At 48.2% G+C, this 12587-nt stretch overlaps 1 protein-coding gene across 1 annotated transcript in view; it reads left to right on the top strand.

The window, feature by feature from the left end:
* The window catches only part of SETD1B (SET domain containing 1B, histone lysine methyltransferase), a 48088-nt gene that overhangs the window by 21938 nt on the left and 13563 nt on the right, over positions 1–12587 (top strand). Inside the window, exons 7-9 of the mRNA XM_084217413.1 lie at positions 7756–8526; positions 11097–11267; positions 12155–12242. Of these exons, the coding sequence (XP_084073539.1) occupies positions 7756–8526; positions 11097–11267; positions 12155–12242 (1030 nt within the window). The remainder of the gene's footprint in view (positions 1–7755; positions 8527–11096; positions 11268–12154; positions 12243–12587) is intronic.

Here is a 12587-nt window from a genome sequence, read left to right as displayed (position 1 = left end):
CTGGGTGTCTGGAAGTTTCCAGTGTTGCTGAATGTGGACCCCAAGGATGTTATGTTGGCCTCTCCCTGCAGACACCAGAGAGTGTCTGGTGCATGGGAAGCCCAGAGGTAGTGTCTGGCTGCTCCAAATATCCCCTCTTCAATGGTGGTGCTGACAGGAGCACTGTAACCACATCATACGCCATGAGGTTTGCAGTTCGGAGCCTCCTTCTCTTGGGACAGAGAAAGACCTGAATTAATCCATCCTTTTTGTGCATGGCTTACTAACAAACAGAGCAACCCCTTTAACCTAGCTCTCTTTGCTAGTTCATCTCTTCAGGATTTCTGCTGAGGCAGATCAGGCAGTTGTTTTCCCACTGGCTTAATTCCTGGCTCTGAGGATTTGTCCTAGGAAGCTCTTGCAGTGGGCTCTTGAAATCCACATTGAAAACTGGACTGTACTGCTGTCTTGCCAAGAGAATGGATTTTTGGAAGTACTGAATGATGATTGAGTGTTCTCCCCTTGGGATCACATTCCTCAAGCTGCCTTTTTTCTGGATCAGTACAGATCTGTTTACCTCAGACTGTACCACACAGGCTTCCCATCTCTTTCTTCTTTCTTCACCTAGAATTGTCTGTCCTTCCCTGCACCACTTGCTGAAGGAAAGAAGTTCTTAGCCTTGTGGAAGTGCCTACCAGCTGCCTAGGTGGGTGTTTCTTGCTCCAGAATCTATTTTGACTTCTGGAAGGAAGAATCTGTGCATCCTTTCCTACAGCCACTGGAGATCCTGTGTACAGTCAAGTCCAGTACTCCTCTTCAATCGTTGCATTAATTTTCTCCTATTTTTGGTGGAGATTTGTGTGGACCATTTCATGCCCTGTGTCACATCAAGGGCTTTGCTTTGGGAAATAGTGATTTAAGCTACTGCTTAGTTCCTTTCTGTGGAGATGTTGATGTTATTCCACTGTCCTGCAGGGAGACAGGATAATCCCCTCTGGAGTCTGAAACAGGGCCTCGAAGTGTCAAGCCCCATTTCAGCTGCTCAGTGTATGTGAAGGCCTGCAGGAAGTGTGGTGTGGATTTGCATGAGGCTGGATTGCTCTTTGGCACTGCTGTCCATCCTACAAGAGTCATTTTTGCTTGTTTTGTCATCTTGATTCACTAGATTTTCTGATGATGGCATGGACTGTTGGGCAGCTGTCCAGCTCTCCTGCTGTCCTTAAAACAAGTCAATTTACTTCTGTTCCTGGTGTCAGGAAATACTGGAAGTGAGTGAGGAGAACTTTTCCCTCTGTTAGCATTAGCCCTATATGCCTTCTCCTCTCAAAAGCCCTTCCTGCCCTACACTGACAGCCCAGTTGAGCTGTCATCCTCATCCTTCCAAATCCCTATTTGTGGCATCTTCCCATGTGCTGGATGGTCTAATCAGGGACCAGCACCTGATGGAGCACATTGTGAGACACAAGCATCCCTCATCCCTGTCCCCCTCTTCTGGGACCAACAGGGTCTTCCAGGGAATTCTCCCTCTATCCTTCTGTGGTTTGAGATATCAACTCAAAGTTCCCTCTTGGCCTTAGGAAGGAAAGTAAGAGGCGTAAATTGGGCTGGTGTTTGCAGTGCTGTTTGTTTACAATGAGCACTTGGATATTATTGTCACTTGTTTTACTTGTTGGGCAGCCCTGTAGGTGTGGGGAGCATTGCCTGTGCCAAAGAAGTGCTGCAAGTACCAGACCAAAAGCAAACCTGAGCCAACACGGTGTGTGTGTTAGGTGGGATATTGTCATCACAGAGAGCTTGAATTCTCCTTTTCAGGTAGTGAGAGGTACTTTGGCAATTGGTACTAGAGTAACCAAAACATCCGAGGAGTGTCTCTCCTGTGAGAAATCCCTGCTCTCTTAGGGCCTTTTTGGTGCCCCTTTTTGTGGGACACAGCATTGAGTCCATCACTCTGATCTGTGTGTTCGCAGCCTTTGCTTGTGAGTTCATTTATGAACTGCTGTATAAATATATAACTATATAAAAACCTTGCAGTATTCTTTTGTAGAGATAGGATCACATGTTGCTGGAGATATTTTATAATCACTGATTTGTAATATGTAAATATTTCCATTTGCCAATTACTGAGCTGGGCATTTTATTATAGTGCAAACACCAGAAAGCTGTTCCAATTAGAAGCTGCTGTGGTTGCCCTTGTGGGCTCTGACTGCAGCAGGAGGACAGGAGCTCTCTCAGCTGCCCAGAGGAAGTTGAAAGACCTGACTAACCCACGGGGAGGAGGCAGCAACCTAATCCAGCTTCAGTCCAGGCTGCAGTGGTGGTGGGCTGGCCACCATGAGCCACCACAGGCACTTGGGACAGCACAGTGACCTGACCAGGCTGGAAAGCTCCCCCAGGAAGGTGCAGGCAGCAGTTTGCTCTGTGTTTTTGCTGCTGGACTGCTGGCAAACCATCCTGAGTGGTTCTGCCCTCCTGTACTCCGTGTGTGCCAGCAAAGCACCGCCCTTGAGCGTGTTCTTCCCGAGGCAGGGCTGTAATTATGGTTAGCAAAGTAAAAATACTTGTGTGCCTTGTAAATGAGGTGCCGGGTCTGCCTTGTTCACGCCTGGCAGGGCGAGGTGTGAATGCTCAGCACGGCCCCTCTGCCGTGTCACCATGTCATCGTGGGCTCCAGCAAGACAAGGGGCTCCTCCTCGTGTGCTTTGCCTAGAACAGGGAACCTGCAAGCTAAAAGCAGATTACAGATGAACAAAGCAATACCCTCTGGAGCCCTCGCTGGTTTTGCAAATTTTTGGCTTCCAGAGGTATTTGGTATTTACTCTGTTAGCAGAGTGAATGGTGGGATTCTCTGGGCCAAACTTGAAAGGAATTTTTCAGTGAAGTTGTCTTGGAGGAGGAGTTGCAGGTGTCTGGTTGGTGACCTCAGGCTTCATTTTTGTTCTGGATGGTGGCATAAATGTGGCAGATTTGAAATGTCTCATTCTCTTTAATGGGCTCTGCTGAAGGAGTCTGGGAAGAGAATTGTGTGTTAGAGAACTTGAGCTGGTTTCACCCAGGGATCATGGCTGTTTTCCTGGTCAAACAAAGAGCACAGGCAGTGAGGAGCCTTGTGTGAGCCCAGTGTGGGGAGGCAGCTGGAGTTGGAGTATAGGAGGTCAGAGGGACCCTGGAGTCTGTTCTTGATTTTGTTAGTGACTTGGTGTATGACCCTCTTCAGTCAGTTGTCCTCTCCTCCTCACCTCTGAAGACTTTTCTTTCCCTGCTTTTTTGTAAGGAAGAAGTGTGAGATGATCACTTGTGATTTTTTTTTTTTCAATCCTTGCTTGGACTTTAATCCAATACCAAGTGATGACTGTTTAACCAGGTTAGGAAAACTTTTTTGTCCAAGAGTCCTTTCTTCTTTAAAGTTCTAGCTTTATTGAAAAACATGAAGGCTAATGCCCTTGTACTGTGCTGAATACCATCGATCCTGCATTTCATTATTTTGATGCACCAGAGCTCAGCCAGGTAATGCCAGAGTAGTTGCTGTGTTCAGTGGTACAGTTCCCTACTCAAATATAAGTAACTTGGTACCCAGCAGAATGTTTAAGTGAAATGAGCTGTGAGCTAATGGTGTTCAAAATGTGTTCTGAAATTCTGAGTAAATTCTTTTATCAGATGGCCTTTTAGAAGGAAATGGAAGTTTCTCTGCGTGTAAGAAAGGTGCTGACCAACTTGTACAGTGAAGGTCCCAATCACTGCCACGGTGCCAGTGCTCCTCTGGGTCAGGGCATGGAGCAGCCTCCTCACATCTGGAAGCTGCCAGGTCTGCATGCAGATATTAGGATGTAGTTTCTTATCTCTGGAGGAATTAACATTTGCCTGCAAAGCGCTGGGTATGGCTCTGAGGTGGCAGGGATACGCTGTGGCCAGTGGCTCTACCCTGTCGCTATTCCAGCTGATGGAGTGGCATCCCAGGATGTTCCCTCACTTCACTTAAGAGTCTCTGCACACTCTGCTGGTGTTAGAGGTGGCAATTAACATTTTGGGTGAACAGTGAATGAGGCCATTTATAACCAGTTACGCTGACATGAATCTCTCCCAACAAATTTGCATCATTAAAGAACCTTTGGAAAAATGTGTCATGCGTATAATTAAATACCTGTTTTGCTAACTCTTAATTTAATTAATCCAAAGTAAAGATGGCAGCACAAATTAATTTAGCTGGAAATGGCATTTCTCTCAGTGGGCTGAATAGAGATTTTCTGGTGGCATTGTACCAGATGACCTCAGAAACAGACAGGTGAACTCTGGGCCTGATTGACACAGGTTTTTTTTTTTTTACAATGGTGGCTGTGACATTCTCATAGCAGTAAGTATGTCATCTGTCAGCTCACTTTTTTCTGCTTGTGAGAGCAAAGAGGGAGGCCAGCTAGAAGGCAGTTTCTTTGAGAGGACAGCACAGGTGCTTTTCAGCTCTACCCTGAGAGGTATTTGGTAGCAGCCATAGTAAATCCAGGTTCAGACAGGTGAATGAAAAGAAATTGAAATAACAGATCTTTCCATGTCTCCCCTTGCTTTTTCTATCTGTATCTTGATCTCTTTCACTTGGTGCTTACATTTTTCCCCTTTAGATATGAGCAGTCACAGAAAAGTCATCCACTTTAAATATTCGTTACTCTTAACTTTCTTTAGAGAGTTCCTTGTAGATCTTTTGATTTGACCTCTTTCCTAACCTTGTGGTTCTTTTCCCCCTACCCCCTGTACTCTTTCTGATCCTTTTCTCCCTGCCATTTTATCTCCTTCTCTCTCCCTATCCTTCTTGCCTGGGATAAAACTGGAGCACAGACAGTGTGCACTGTGCAAGTGGAGGTGAGTTGAAGCCCAGCATTGTAGGAAGCAGGGAATCTGTTGTTGCTTCCTGTAGACCCATCTGAGCACCAAAAGTGGGAAAAAAAAAAGAAAACTCTTTCAATCTTTCAAACACTGGTTATTGCTTTAGCAATTCTCATTTCAGTTTAAGTAAAAATTAAGGCATGTATGGATGAGGGAAGCTCTGTGCCCTAAAGCATGGAATCCTGCTAGTCCTGCCACCTCTGCAATTTCAGGACTGGCTTTTTCTATGTGATGTTTCCTTCAAGAGGGAAAACCAGCCTCATTTATCAGGCAGGACTCCAATCACTGGTACTGAGGCTGATGTGTGGATGGCAGTGGGCTCTGGGTGATGGGCAGGAGCACACAAATCTGGTGTGGACTGGCTGGGACAGGCTGGGGGCTGCTGCTGCTCCAGGTTGGGAGAGTGCAAGGTCCTGCAGGAGGCACTGGGGAGAATTTGTGGCTTGACACTGCTCAGTGCTGGTTTCCCCTGAGGCCTCATGGGGTGACTTTTCTCCATATCCCATCAGATGAGATGAATGTGAACTTGGAGCTGATTTTGTCTGTCTTTGGTAGCCTGAACATTCCTGGCTTTCTATCCTGTGCCAACCTTTAGCATCATCCAGCGTTTGCAATTGGAGCCAGTGCTTTTAACAGGGCCTTTTGTGTTCACTTACTGAAAACCAGAGTCTGTTTCACAGGAATCTTGTTTACACCTGCCACAGCTGTCCTTTTTGCTCTTCCTCTGCTCCTTTCACTGGAGCTGCAGTGGTTGAAACTGCAGAATGTCCTTTTATTCCCCTCCATCCTCAGAGTGGGACGTGACCGCAATAGAGCAGCTGGGGAGAGGATGCAGGGTGTGAGACCCACTGACAAGTGTGAGCCAGATGTGGGCAGCTCAAGGGCATGATAAAACTGGGCTTTGGAAGGACTTGGGTGCAGTGGGTTATCACCTCTAGTTCTGTTTTAGCTGTTCAGTTTAGGGTTTACAAGCTGCCCTCGGAGTTCTCCTTGCATGCACAGATGCACTAAAGTGACTCTGTGACTCCAGGCAAGTCCCTTCTCCATCACCATTACCAGGGGTCAGTAGCTCTTGCTCAGGGTTTGCCAGGTGAATGGTGTCTCCTTGCTGGGCTTTTTGGGCACTAAAACTGTGAGTGGCTTTTTGGGGGTGACCCAGGCGCTGCGGGAGGCGCAGAGTTTGTGCTGCAGCACGGGAATGCGGGGAAGCCAGGGCGAGGGGAGGTGCCAGGACTGGAGGATTTGCACAGCTGCTGCTGCAAGCCTCGTGCTCAGCCTGCTCTCTGGTGGTAGCTGCTGTAGCAGAGATGACCTTTGATAAAACGGGAAACACTTGGAGTGATTTGGATAGTTGTAGTTGCTCAGTTTCACACAGTGACAGTTTGTAGCAGAGTCAACTCAGCTGCTCCTGCTTTTGTTTGCATACGCCAGTAAGAAATTCACAGGTTAAGAATCAAATCACAGCGGCTTCAATGTGAAAACTGCCAACAAAGTCTGCTCCTCAGCTCCTCTTCCCAGAACTTCCAGGTTCTCCAATGTCTGATACTGCTCTTTCCTTTCACACTGGGGAGACTGTTAGGAGAGCAGACAGAAGAGGCACCTGCTGGCATGAAATGTGGAGCAAATAATAAATATCTTTGAGATCTACAGTCAAATTTGGCTGATAGCAGCCAGCAGGTTCCAAAACTCTTGCCAGGATTGTGACAGAGAGAGGCACTTGATGGAGATCTCTTCCTGGCTCCCAGGGCAGTGAGAGGGCTCTGGCCAGGAGGAGCATCCCTGCTGTGCCCTGGGCTGAGGAGCACGGGGGGGTTCTTCACTGACATCAGCAATGTGAGACATTTGTTTGGAGGTTACAGGGACCTGTCCTGTCTGCTGTCATCACTCCAGTCAGAGATCAGCCCCATTCATGTCTCCTAGATAAACTGTCACCCTGTGGGTATGTCTTCCAGCAGTATTTGGTTACTGTATTTCCTGTCAGGGATGTGACAGTCATGCACGTGGATTCTTGGTGCTGGAGACACCTTGAGGACTGAAGTGTCCATAGGACACAGTGTGCAGGTGTGACCATGTGCTCTTGAAGATGGAGGTAGTTCCTGAGACTTTTCTTTTGCACAGGACCTTGTCAGGCAGCTTTGACTTCAGAGCAAGCTGACACCTTCTGTTTTAATCCAGTTTCCATCCTTTTGGCAGCAAAGACAGGACATAGTTTTAGCATTTTCTTACAAGTCTGTGTTTCTTGTGTCTAGTAAAGTATTCATTCCGAAAACACAACATGGGCTATGTCTTTGAATCCCAGCATTTATGACTTTGATGTTTAAAAGCAATTTAACCAGATTTGGGGTTCTTTTTTCCCATTTGAATTGCTGCGGTCTAGTCAAGACAGCTTTTAGTAGCAGCAACCTTGTGGAGGTTTTGTGTTTCCACAATTAGAGGTTAGGAGTTGGCAGCAAATGAGCCAGAGATTATAATTAAAAACCGGGATAATTATTTGTGCATGGAAAAACTAAGGAATAACAACTCATGGTTTAATGTACCTGGGAGTACTAGATGCAAATAAGAGATAATGTATCTTGCAGTGAAGGATGTTTGGATTGTGTGCATTTCACCAAGCATTGGAGCAATTCCTCCTGCTCCATAGAAGCTGAGGGTTTTGTTCAGTTGGTGCTGATGCTCTTTTAGAAAGCTTTTACCTCTCTGATTCCTGAGGTCTGACACGGAAGAGAAAAGCTTCAATAGGCACCAGCTGCACAGTGGGCCCTGTCTTTTCAGAGCATCGCTCGCTTTTCTCCGTTCCCAATTAAAACGTGTGTTAAACTTAGCTTTTGTTTGAAGCAGCCCAGCGCTGTGGTATTTCATGTAAAGAGAATGTGCTCGTCACCTTTTCTCTCTCTTTTGTGGCAGGGTCAGCATTCCTCAGGGGAGGACATGGAAATCTCTGACGACGAGACCAACCCTGCGCCCATCACCAGCGCGGAATGTGCCAAAACCATTGTGGTGAACTCCTCCGTCAGCAACACGGCCGTGCTGGCCCCGTCCATCCCCCCGCTGCCACCGCCGGGATTCCCTCCTCTTCCTCCTCCGCCGCCGCCGCAGCCCGGCTTCCCCATGCCCCCGCCGCTGCCTCCGCCGCCGCCGCCCACCCACCCGGCCGTCACCGTGCCCCCGCCACCGCTGCCCGCCCCGCCCGGGGTGCCTCCGCCTCACATCCTGCCCCCGCTGCCCCCCTTCCACCCCGGCATGTTCCCGGTCATGCAGGTGGATATGATCAGTGTCCTGGGCAACCAGTGGGGTGGCATGCCCATGTCCTTCCAGATGCAAACTCAGATGCTGAGCCGCATGATGCAGGCGCAGAACACGTACCAGTACCCGCCGTTCATGACGGGCCGGATGCAGTTTGTGAATCTTCCTCCCTACCGCCCGTTCTCCATGGGAGCCGCTCTCGCCCGCGGGCAGCAGTGGCCGCCTCTGCCCAAGTTTGACCCCTCGGTTCCACCCCCGGGCTATGAGCCGAAGAAGGAAGATCCCCACAAAGCCACAGTGGATGGAGTCCTCCTGGTCATCGTGAAGGAGCTGAAGGCCATCATGAAAAGGGACCTGAACCGCAAGATGGTCGAAGTGGTGGCGTTCCGGGCGTTTGATGACTGGTGGGACAAGAAGGAGCGTCTGGCAAAAGTGGGTTTCACATGCTGTGTCCTGGGTCCTGGGGAGAGCTGTTCTTAGTGCTTGTGGCCAGTGTGTGGGGTCAGGGGGGGTCTGGAGCTGACTTTAAAAAACCCAAACCCCTTAATTTTCCTGTACAAGAGGAAGCTGAAGTTTAGCTCCGAAAAACTAAGGTCAGATGCAAGAGCAGTGTTTGAAACCACCAAGCCTCTGTCTTGTGTTCCCCACTTTGTGGAATGAGATTTGTGGGTATTTCCAGTTCTGCCCCCTCCCCAGTGCATATACAAAGCAGCAATTAACTCAAAAGCTGAACATTGGCCAAATACACCAAGAGTTCCAGGGATTAGTTGAGAAAACAGCTTTGCATGAATCCTCTGATCCTTTTCTCACCCAATTTGAAGTGTACCTCAGCCAGCAAACTGTGATTTAATGTGTGGTGAATTTGTCACTACCCAAAAAGCCAAACACTACAGAAAGGTTAATGCAAGCCTCAAAATTACCCTTGCAGTGAATTACTGTAAAAATAACAAAACAAACCACAACTCGCAGGTAGGTCTGTTTCAGATGTCAGTTTTCAGAGCAGTATCCTCACCACCTGTTTTTGTAAACCAGTTGTGTGTTAACTCTGGTGCCTGGAAAAGCTCCTTGGCTTTCTGGAGGGGTTGGTAATGCTGCTGCTTAACAGCTTAACAGCTGTTTTGTGACAGTGTAATTTACTGTGGCTTAGAGCTGGCTGGCGTGACGTGCAGCAGAAACCCCGTCCCTCTCCTCCTGACTAATGCTCAGAGCTTTTCTTCTGCCAGCAAGCATGTGCTGAAAGTCTTGGAGGAGGCCCCTGAGTTTCCAGGGCAATGAAGGAAGCAGATCCAGCAAATAGTGGCAAAAACGTAACTGAAATACTCAAGAAATTGTTTTAAACCAGACATCTGTGGGGAAGAAGCAGAAGCAAGTTGAGTCAGATCTTCAGGCACTCTGACATCCCAAGTTATGGCTGGATTTGGGGTGCTCCTCCCTCACCTGGGGTTTATAAGCCATTTTGGGAAGGGAAGCTGATTGTACCACAGTGTTTGCCACAGGTTATGTTGGATGCGAGCAGTGTAATTGAAAATAGGAAATTGCTGCTTGGAAAACCACGTGTGCTTTCTGTCCAGGAACAGAGATGCCAGAACCCTTTCTGCCCCAGGGCATGTGTTACTAGTGTGTGCAGAAAAACCTCATAGATTTCAGAGCTTTCTGCTAGGACTGGGCACCCCTGGTATTGGGCTGGGACAGGATTCCTTCTCAGGCACAAATTGCCCGCTTTTGCAGAAAACAAAATATGAATATTCGGCTTAAACTGAATATTTAACTGTACCTTTCCATTGCTGGTGTTTGTGTGTGTGTGAGCAGGGGGTTACTGGGCTCCTTGGTGGCAGCTGGAGGTCAGTTCCCCATGTGCTCTGCCATCACACTGATTCTGGCTGCTATATTCCATCAAAGGCAGCTGATTGATTGATTGATTGATTGATTCCAGCTCTGGCAGCTGATTGACTTCCAAGAGGCATCATGCCCTAGGTGAAGGGTGGGAAGGCTCAAGGATAAACCTGGTGTCCTGGGTCAGGCAGGGTGGAAAATGTGTGGGGTGAAAGCTGTGAAAGGAGCACATTGCTGGGGAAGGCAGCACATTCCATGGACCTTTTCTGCCTGAGCTAGGGGAAAGCTTTTCTTTGTTCCCAGCTCTAGTGGTGGGTTAGGTTTGAAAGGCTGGGTAAGATGCATTAATCAGAGTGCCAGGAGTAACCAGGCATCCTGGCCACAGAGTGCTGCTGCTTGGATTCCCTGCTTGATATTCCCATTAGTTTTGTCCCTAATTAGTGGGAGAGCTGAGCTTGTGCTGCCTCTTTGGTGATTACAGCCCACTTCAGCACAGTGAGCTCTGTGAGGGTGTGCAGGAGAAACTGTTTGGGGTGTTGTGCCCTGGGCTGATGCAGGTGAGTGTCACCTCCAGTGCCCCTGACTCGGGCAGAACATGACGTGCCACCATGTGTGACATTGTCCTGGCTTGTCCACCTCTCCACAGCTGCAGAGGTCTGAATTCCTGCTCTTCCTTCACACCTCAGCTCCGGTGAAAAAGGATTTGTTGAGGCTGTGTGTCTATTTTGTAGATCCTTCGGTGTTTTGCCTCAATATTTTGCTGTTCCCAGGACTGGAGACTTCTGACAGGTTTTGTGGACTGGGGCTCTGGTTGCTAAGGAAACACAGGGATGTGGTGATTTTTGGTGCACTATATTTGGCCTTACACTCAACAGAAGGAAGGTGTTCCCAACTGGAAGGTCTGGAGTTGCTTTCAGTTATGTGGGTTAGCAAGGGAAAGTAGATAACACATTGTTGGGCTGACTTGCCTAAAGCACACTCAAGTTATTTGTATTATTCTGTGCAGCTCTAGTTCCTTTCAGGTGTGGGGCACCTTCAGATGGCCCTCCAAGAAACTGATGCCTGGGCAGGGCAGTGATATTTCCCAAACCTCGACTGTTTAAATGATTTCCAGACTTTGTGTCCTTCCCAAGAAACTTCCCCTCTCAAATGTGCCTTCTCTGTTGCAGGCATCTCTCACTCCAGTGAAGTCTGGAGGAGAACTGGAGGAAAAGCCAAAGCCAAAGGATCGAATGGCCTCTTGTCTCCTGGAGAACTGGAACAAAGGAGAAGGGCTGGGCTACGAGGCCATCGGCCTGGGCATTGGGTTACGGGGGGCCATCCGCCTGCCATCCTTCAAGGTGAAAACAAAAACTCTCTTCCTTGTGCTGACATCCCCCAGAGCAGCCTTAGGAGGACAGACCTCGCTAGGTTTGTGCCCCAGAGCCCTCAGGCTGTTCACCCCACTCTGTGTTCATGCAGGGGTTGCTTTTGACCCCCCAGACCAGAGCAAGGACCCTCTGTTCCCTCAGCTTTTCATCCTCCCCTTGTGTGAATTGGCTGTAGAGGATCTCGCTGCTCTGCAGGGGACAGGGGACATTTGCCTGTCTGTAGGACACAGCATTTCAGCATGATCATAAAATTACATGCTCATGGTGCTTTACACAGTTACTGTTCTGGTTGGAATCTCTGATGGTTTGGCAGCTCAGTCTCACCTGAAGTTTGCTTAAACTCTGTCTCCTCAGAAGCACAGGGTATCCATTTTGAAAAGCATTTGCATAAAAAATTAGAAGTCTCTTAAAAGAAGTTTAGGGTAGGGGAGTGTAGAGGGCTTCCCTGAAATTGCAATTTTTGAACACAGAAGGTGCAAGTAAAGGTTTGGGAGGTGAGATTCTCCAGTCTTTATTCAGAGTAAAACCTGCTTTGAGGTTCTTTAAGATGCCCTGGGCTTAGGCTCTCTCTCTGTTCTACTACAATCTCAGACACATTTGTCAAGAGTTTTCTCTGTCATCCCCCAAGTGATGACATGCACCATGCTGGTACCCATGGTGTTTTCATGCAAATTGAAGGGGTAGAGTTTCATTCAGGGTGAAATTCTGTTTGCAAGCAAATAAAGAGATCAAGAGCTGGGAAGTGGCCCTTGGTTTCTGCTGTGAGCACAGCGAAGTAAAGAAGTGGCAATTTGCCTAAGAAGTTGATTTCTGCTGTTTCTAAACTTTCAGAAATGCTAATTGTGTCTTTTGTTCAGGTGAAAAGAAAGGAGCCACCTGAAGCTGCCTCAGCAGGAGATCAGAAGAGAATCCGGCCTTCTACTTCTGTGGATGATGAAGATGAAGGTTTGCAAAGTGCATTTGTTTGAAACCTAGGAGCAGATGCAAACCCCACCAAGCTGAATCTTTTAAACTTCACAGCAGTGTGCTCACTTACAGAGTCAAGGATCTGAGCCAAACCCTGCTTCTCACAGAGCTCTGATCAGCTGGGCCATGGCCCCTCTGGGTTCAATTATCTGAAATTCACTGGTGGGAAGTTTAAGACCCACATTTTAAGAATAACTCATAACCTATTTTAGCTGTGCTGGGCCCCAGCAGAAGGAGCTCAGATGGGTTCATGGGCTCTTTGGGGTGTGCTCACAGCTCACTGGGATGTGGTGGGAGGAAGCACGTAACAGTTTGCTCTGCATT

The sequence above is a fragment of the Fringilla coelebs genome (genome assembly GCF_963513975.1).
Source record: "Fringilla coelebs genome assembly, chromosome: 17".
In the NCBI taxonomy this organism is placed as follows: Eukaryota; Metazoa; Chordata; class Aves; order Passeriformes; family Fringillidae; genus Fringilla; species Fringilla coelebs.
The sequence above is the reverse complement of the archived record's forward strand: the minus strand, read 5'-3'. Positions and strand labels throughout refer to the sequence as shown.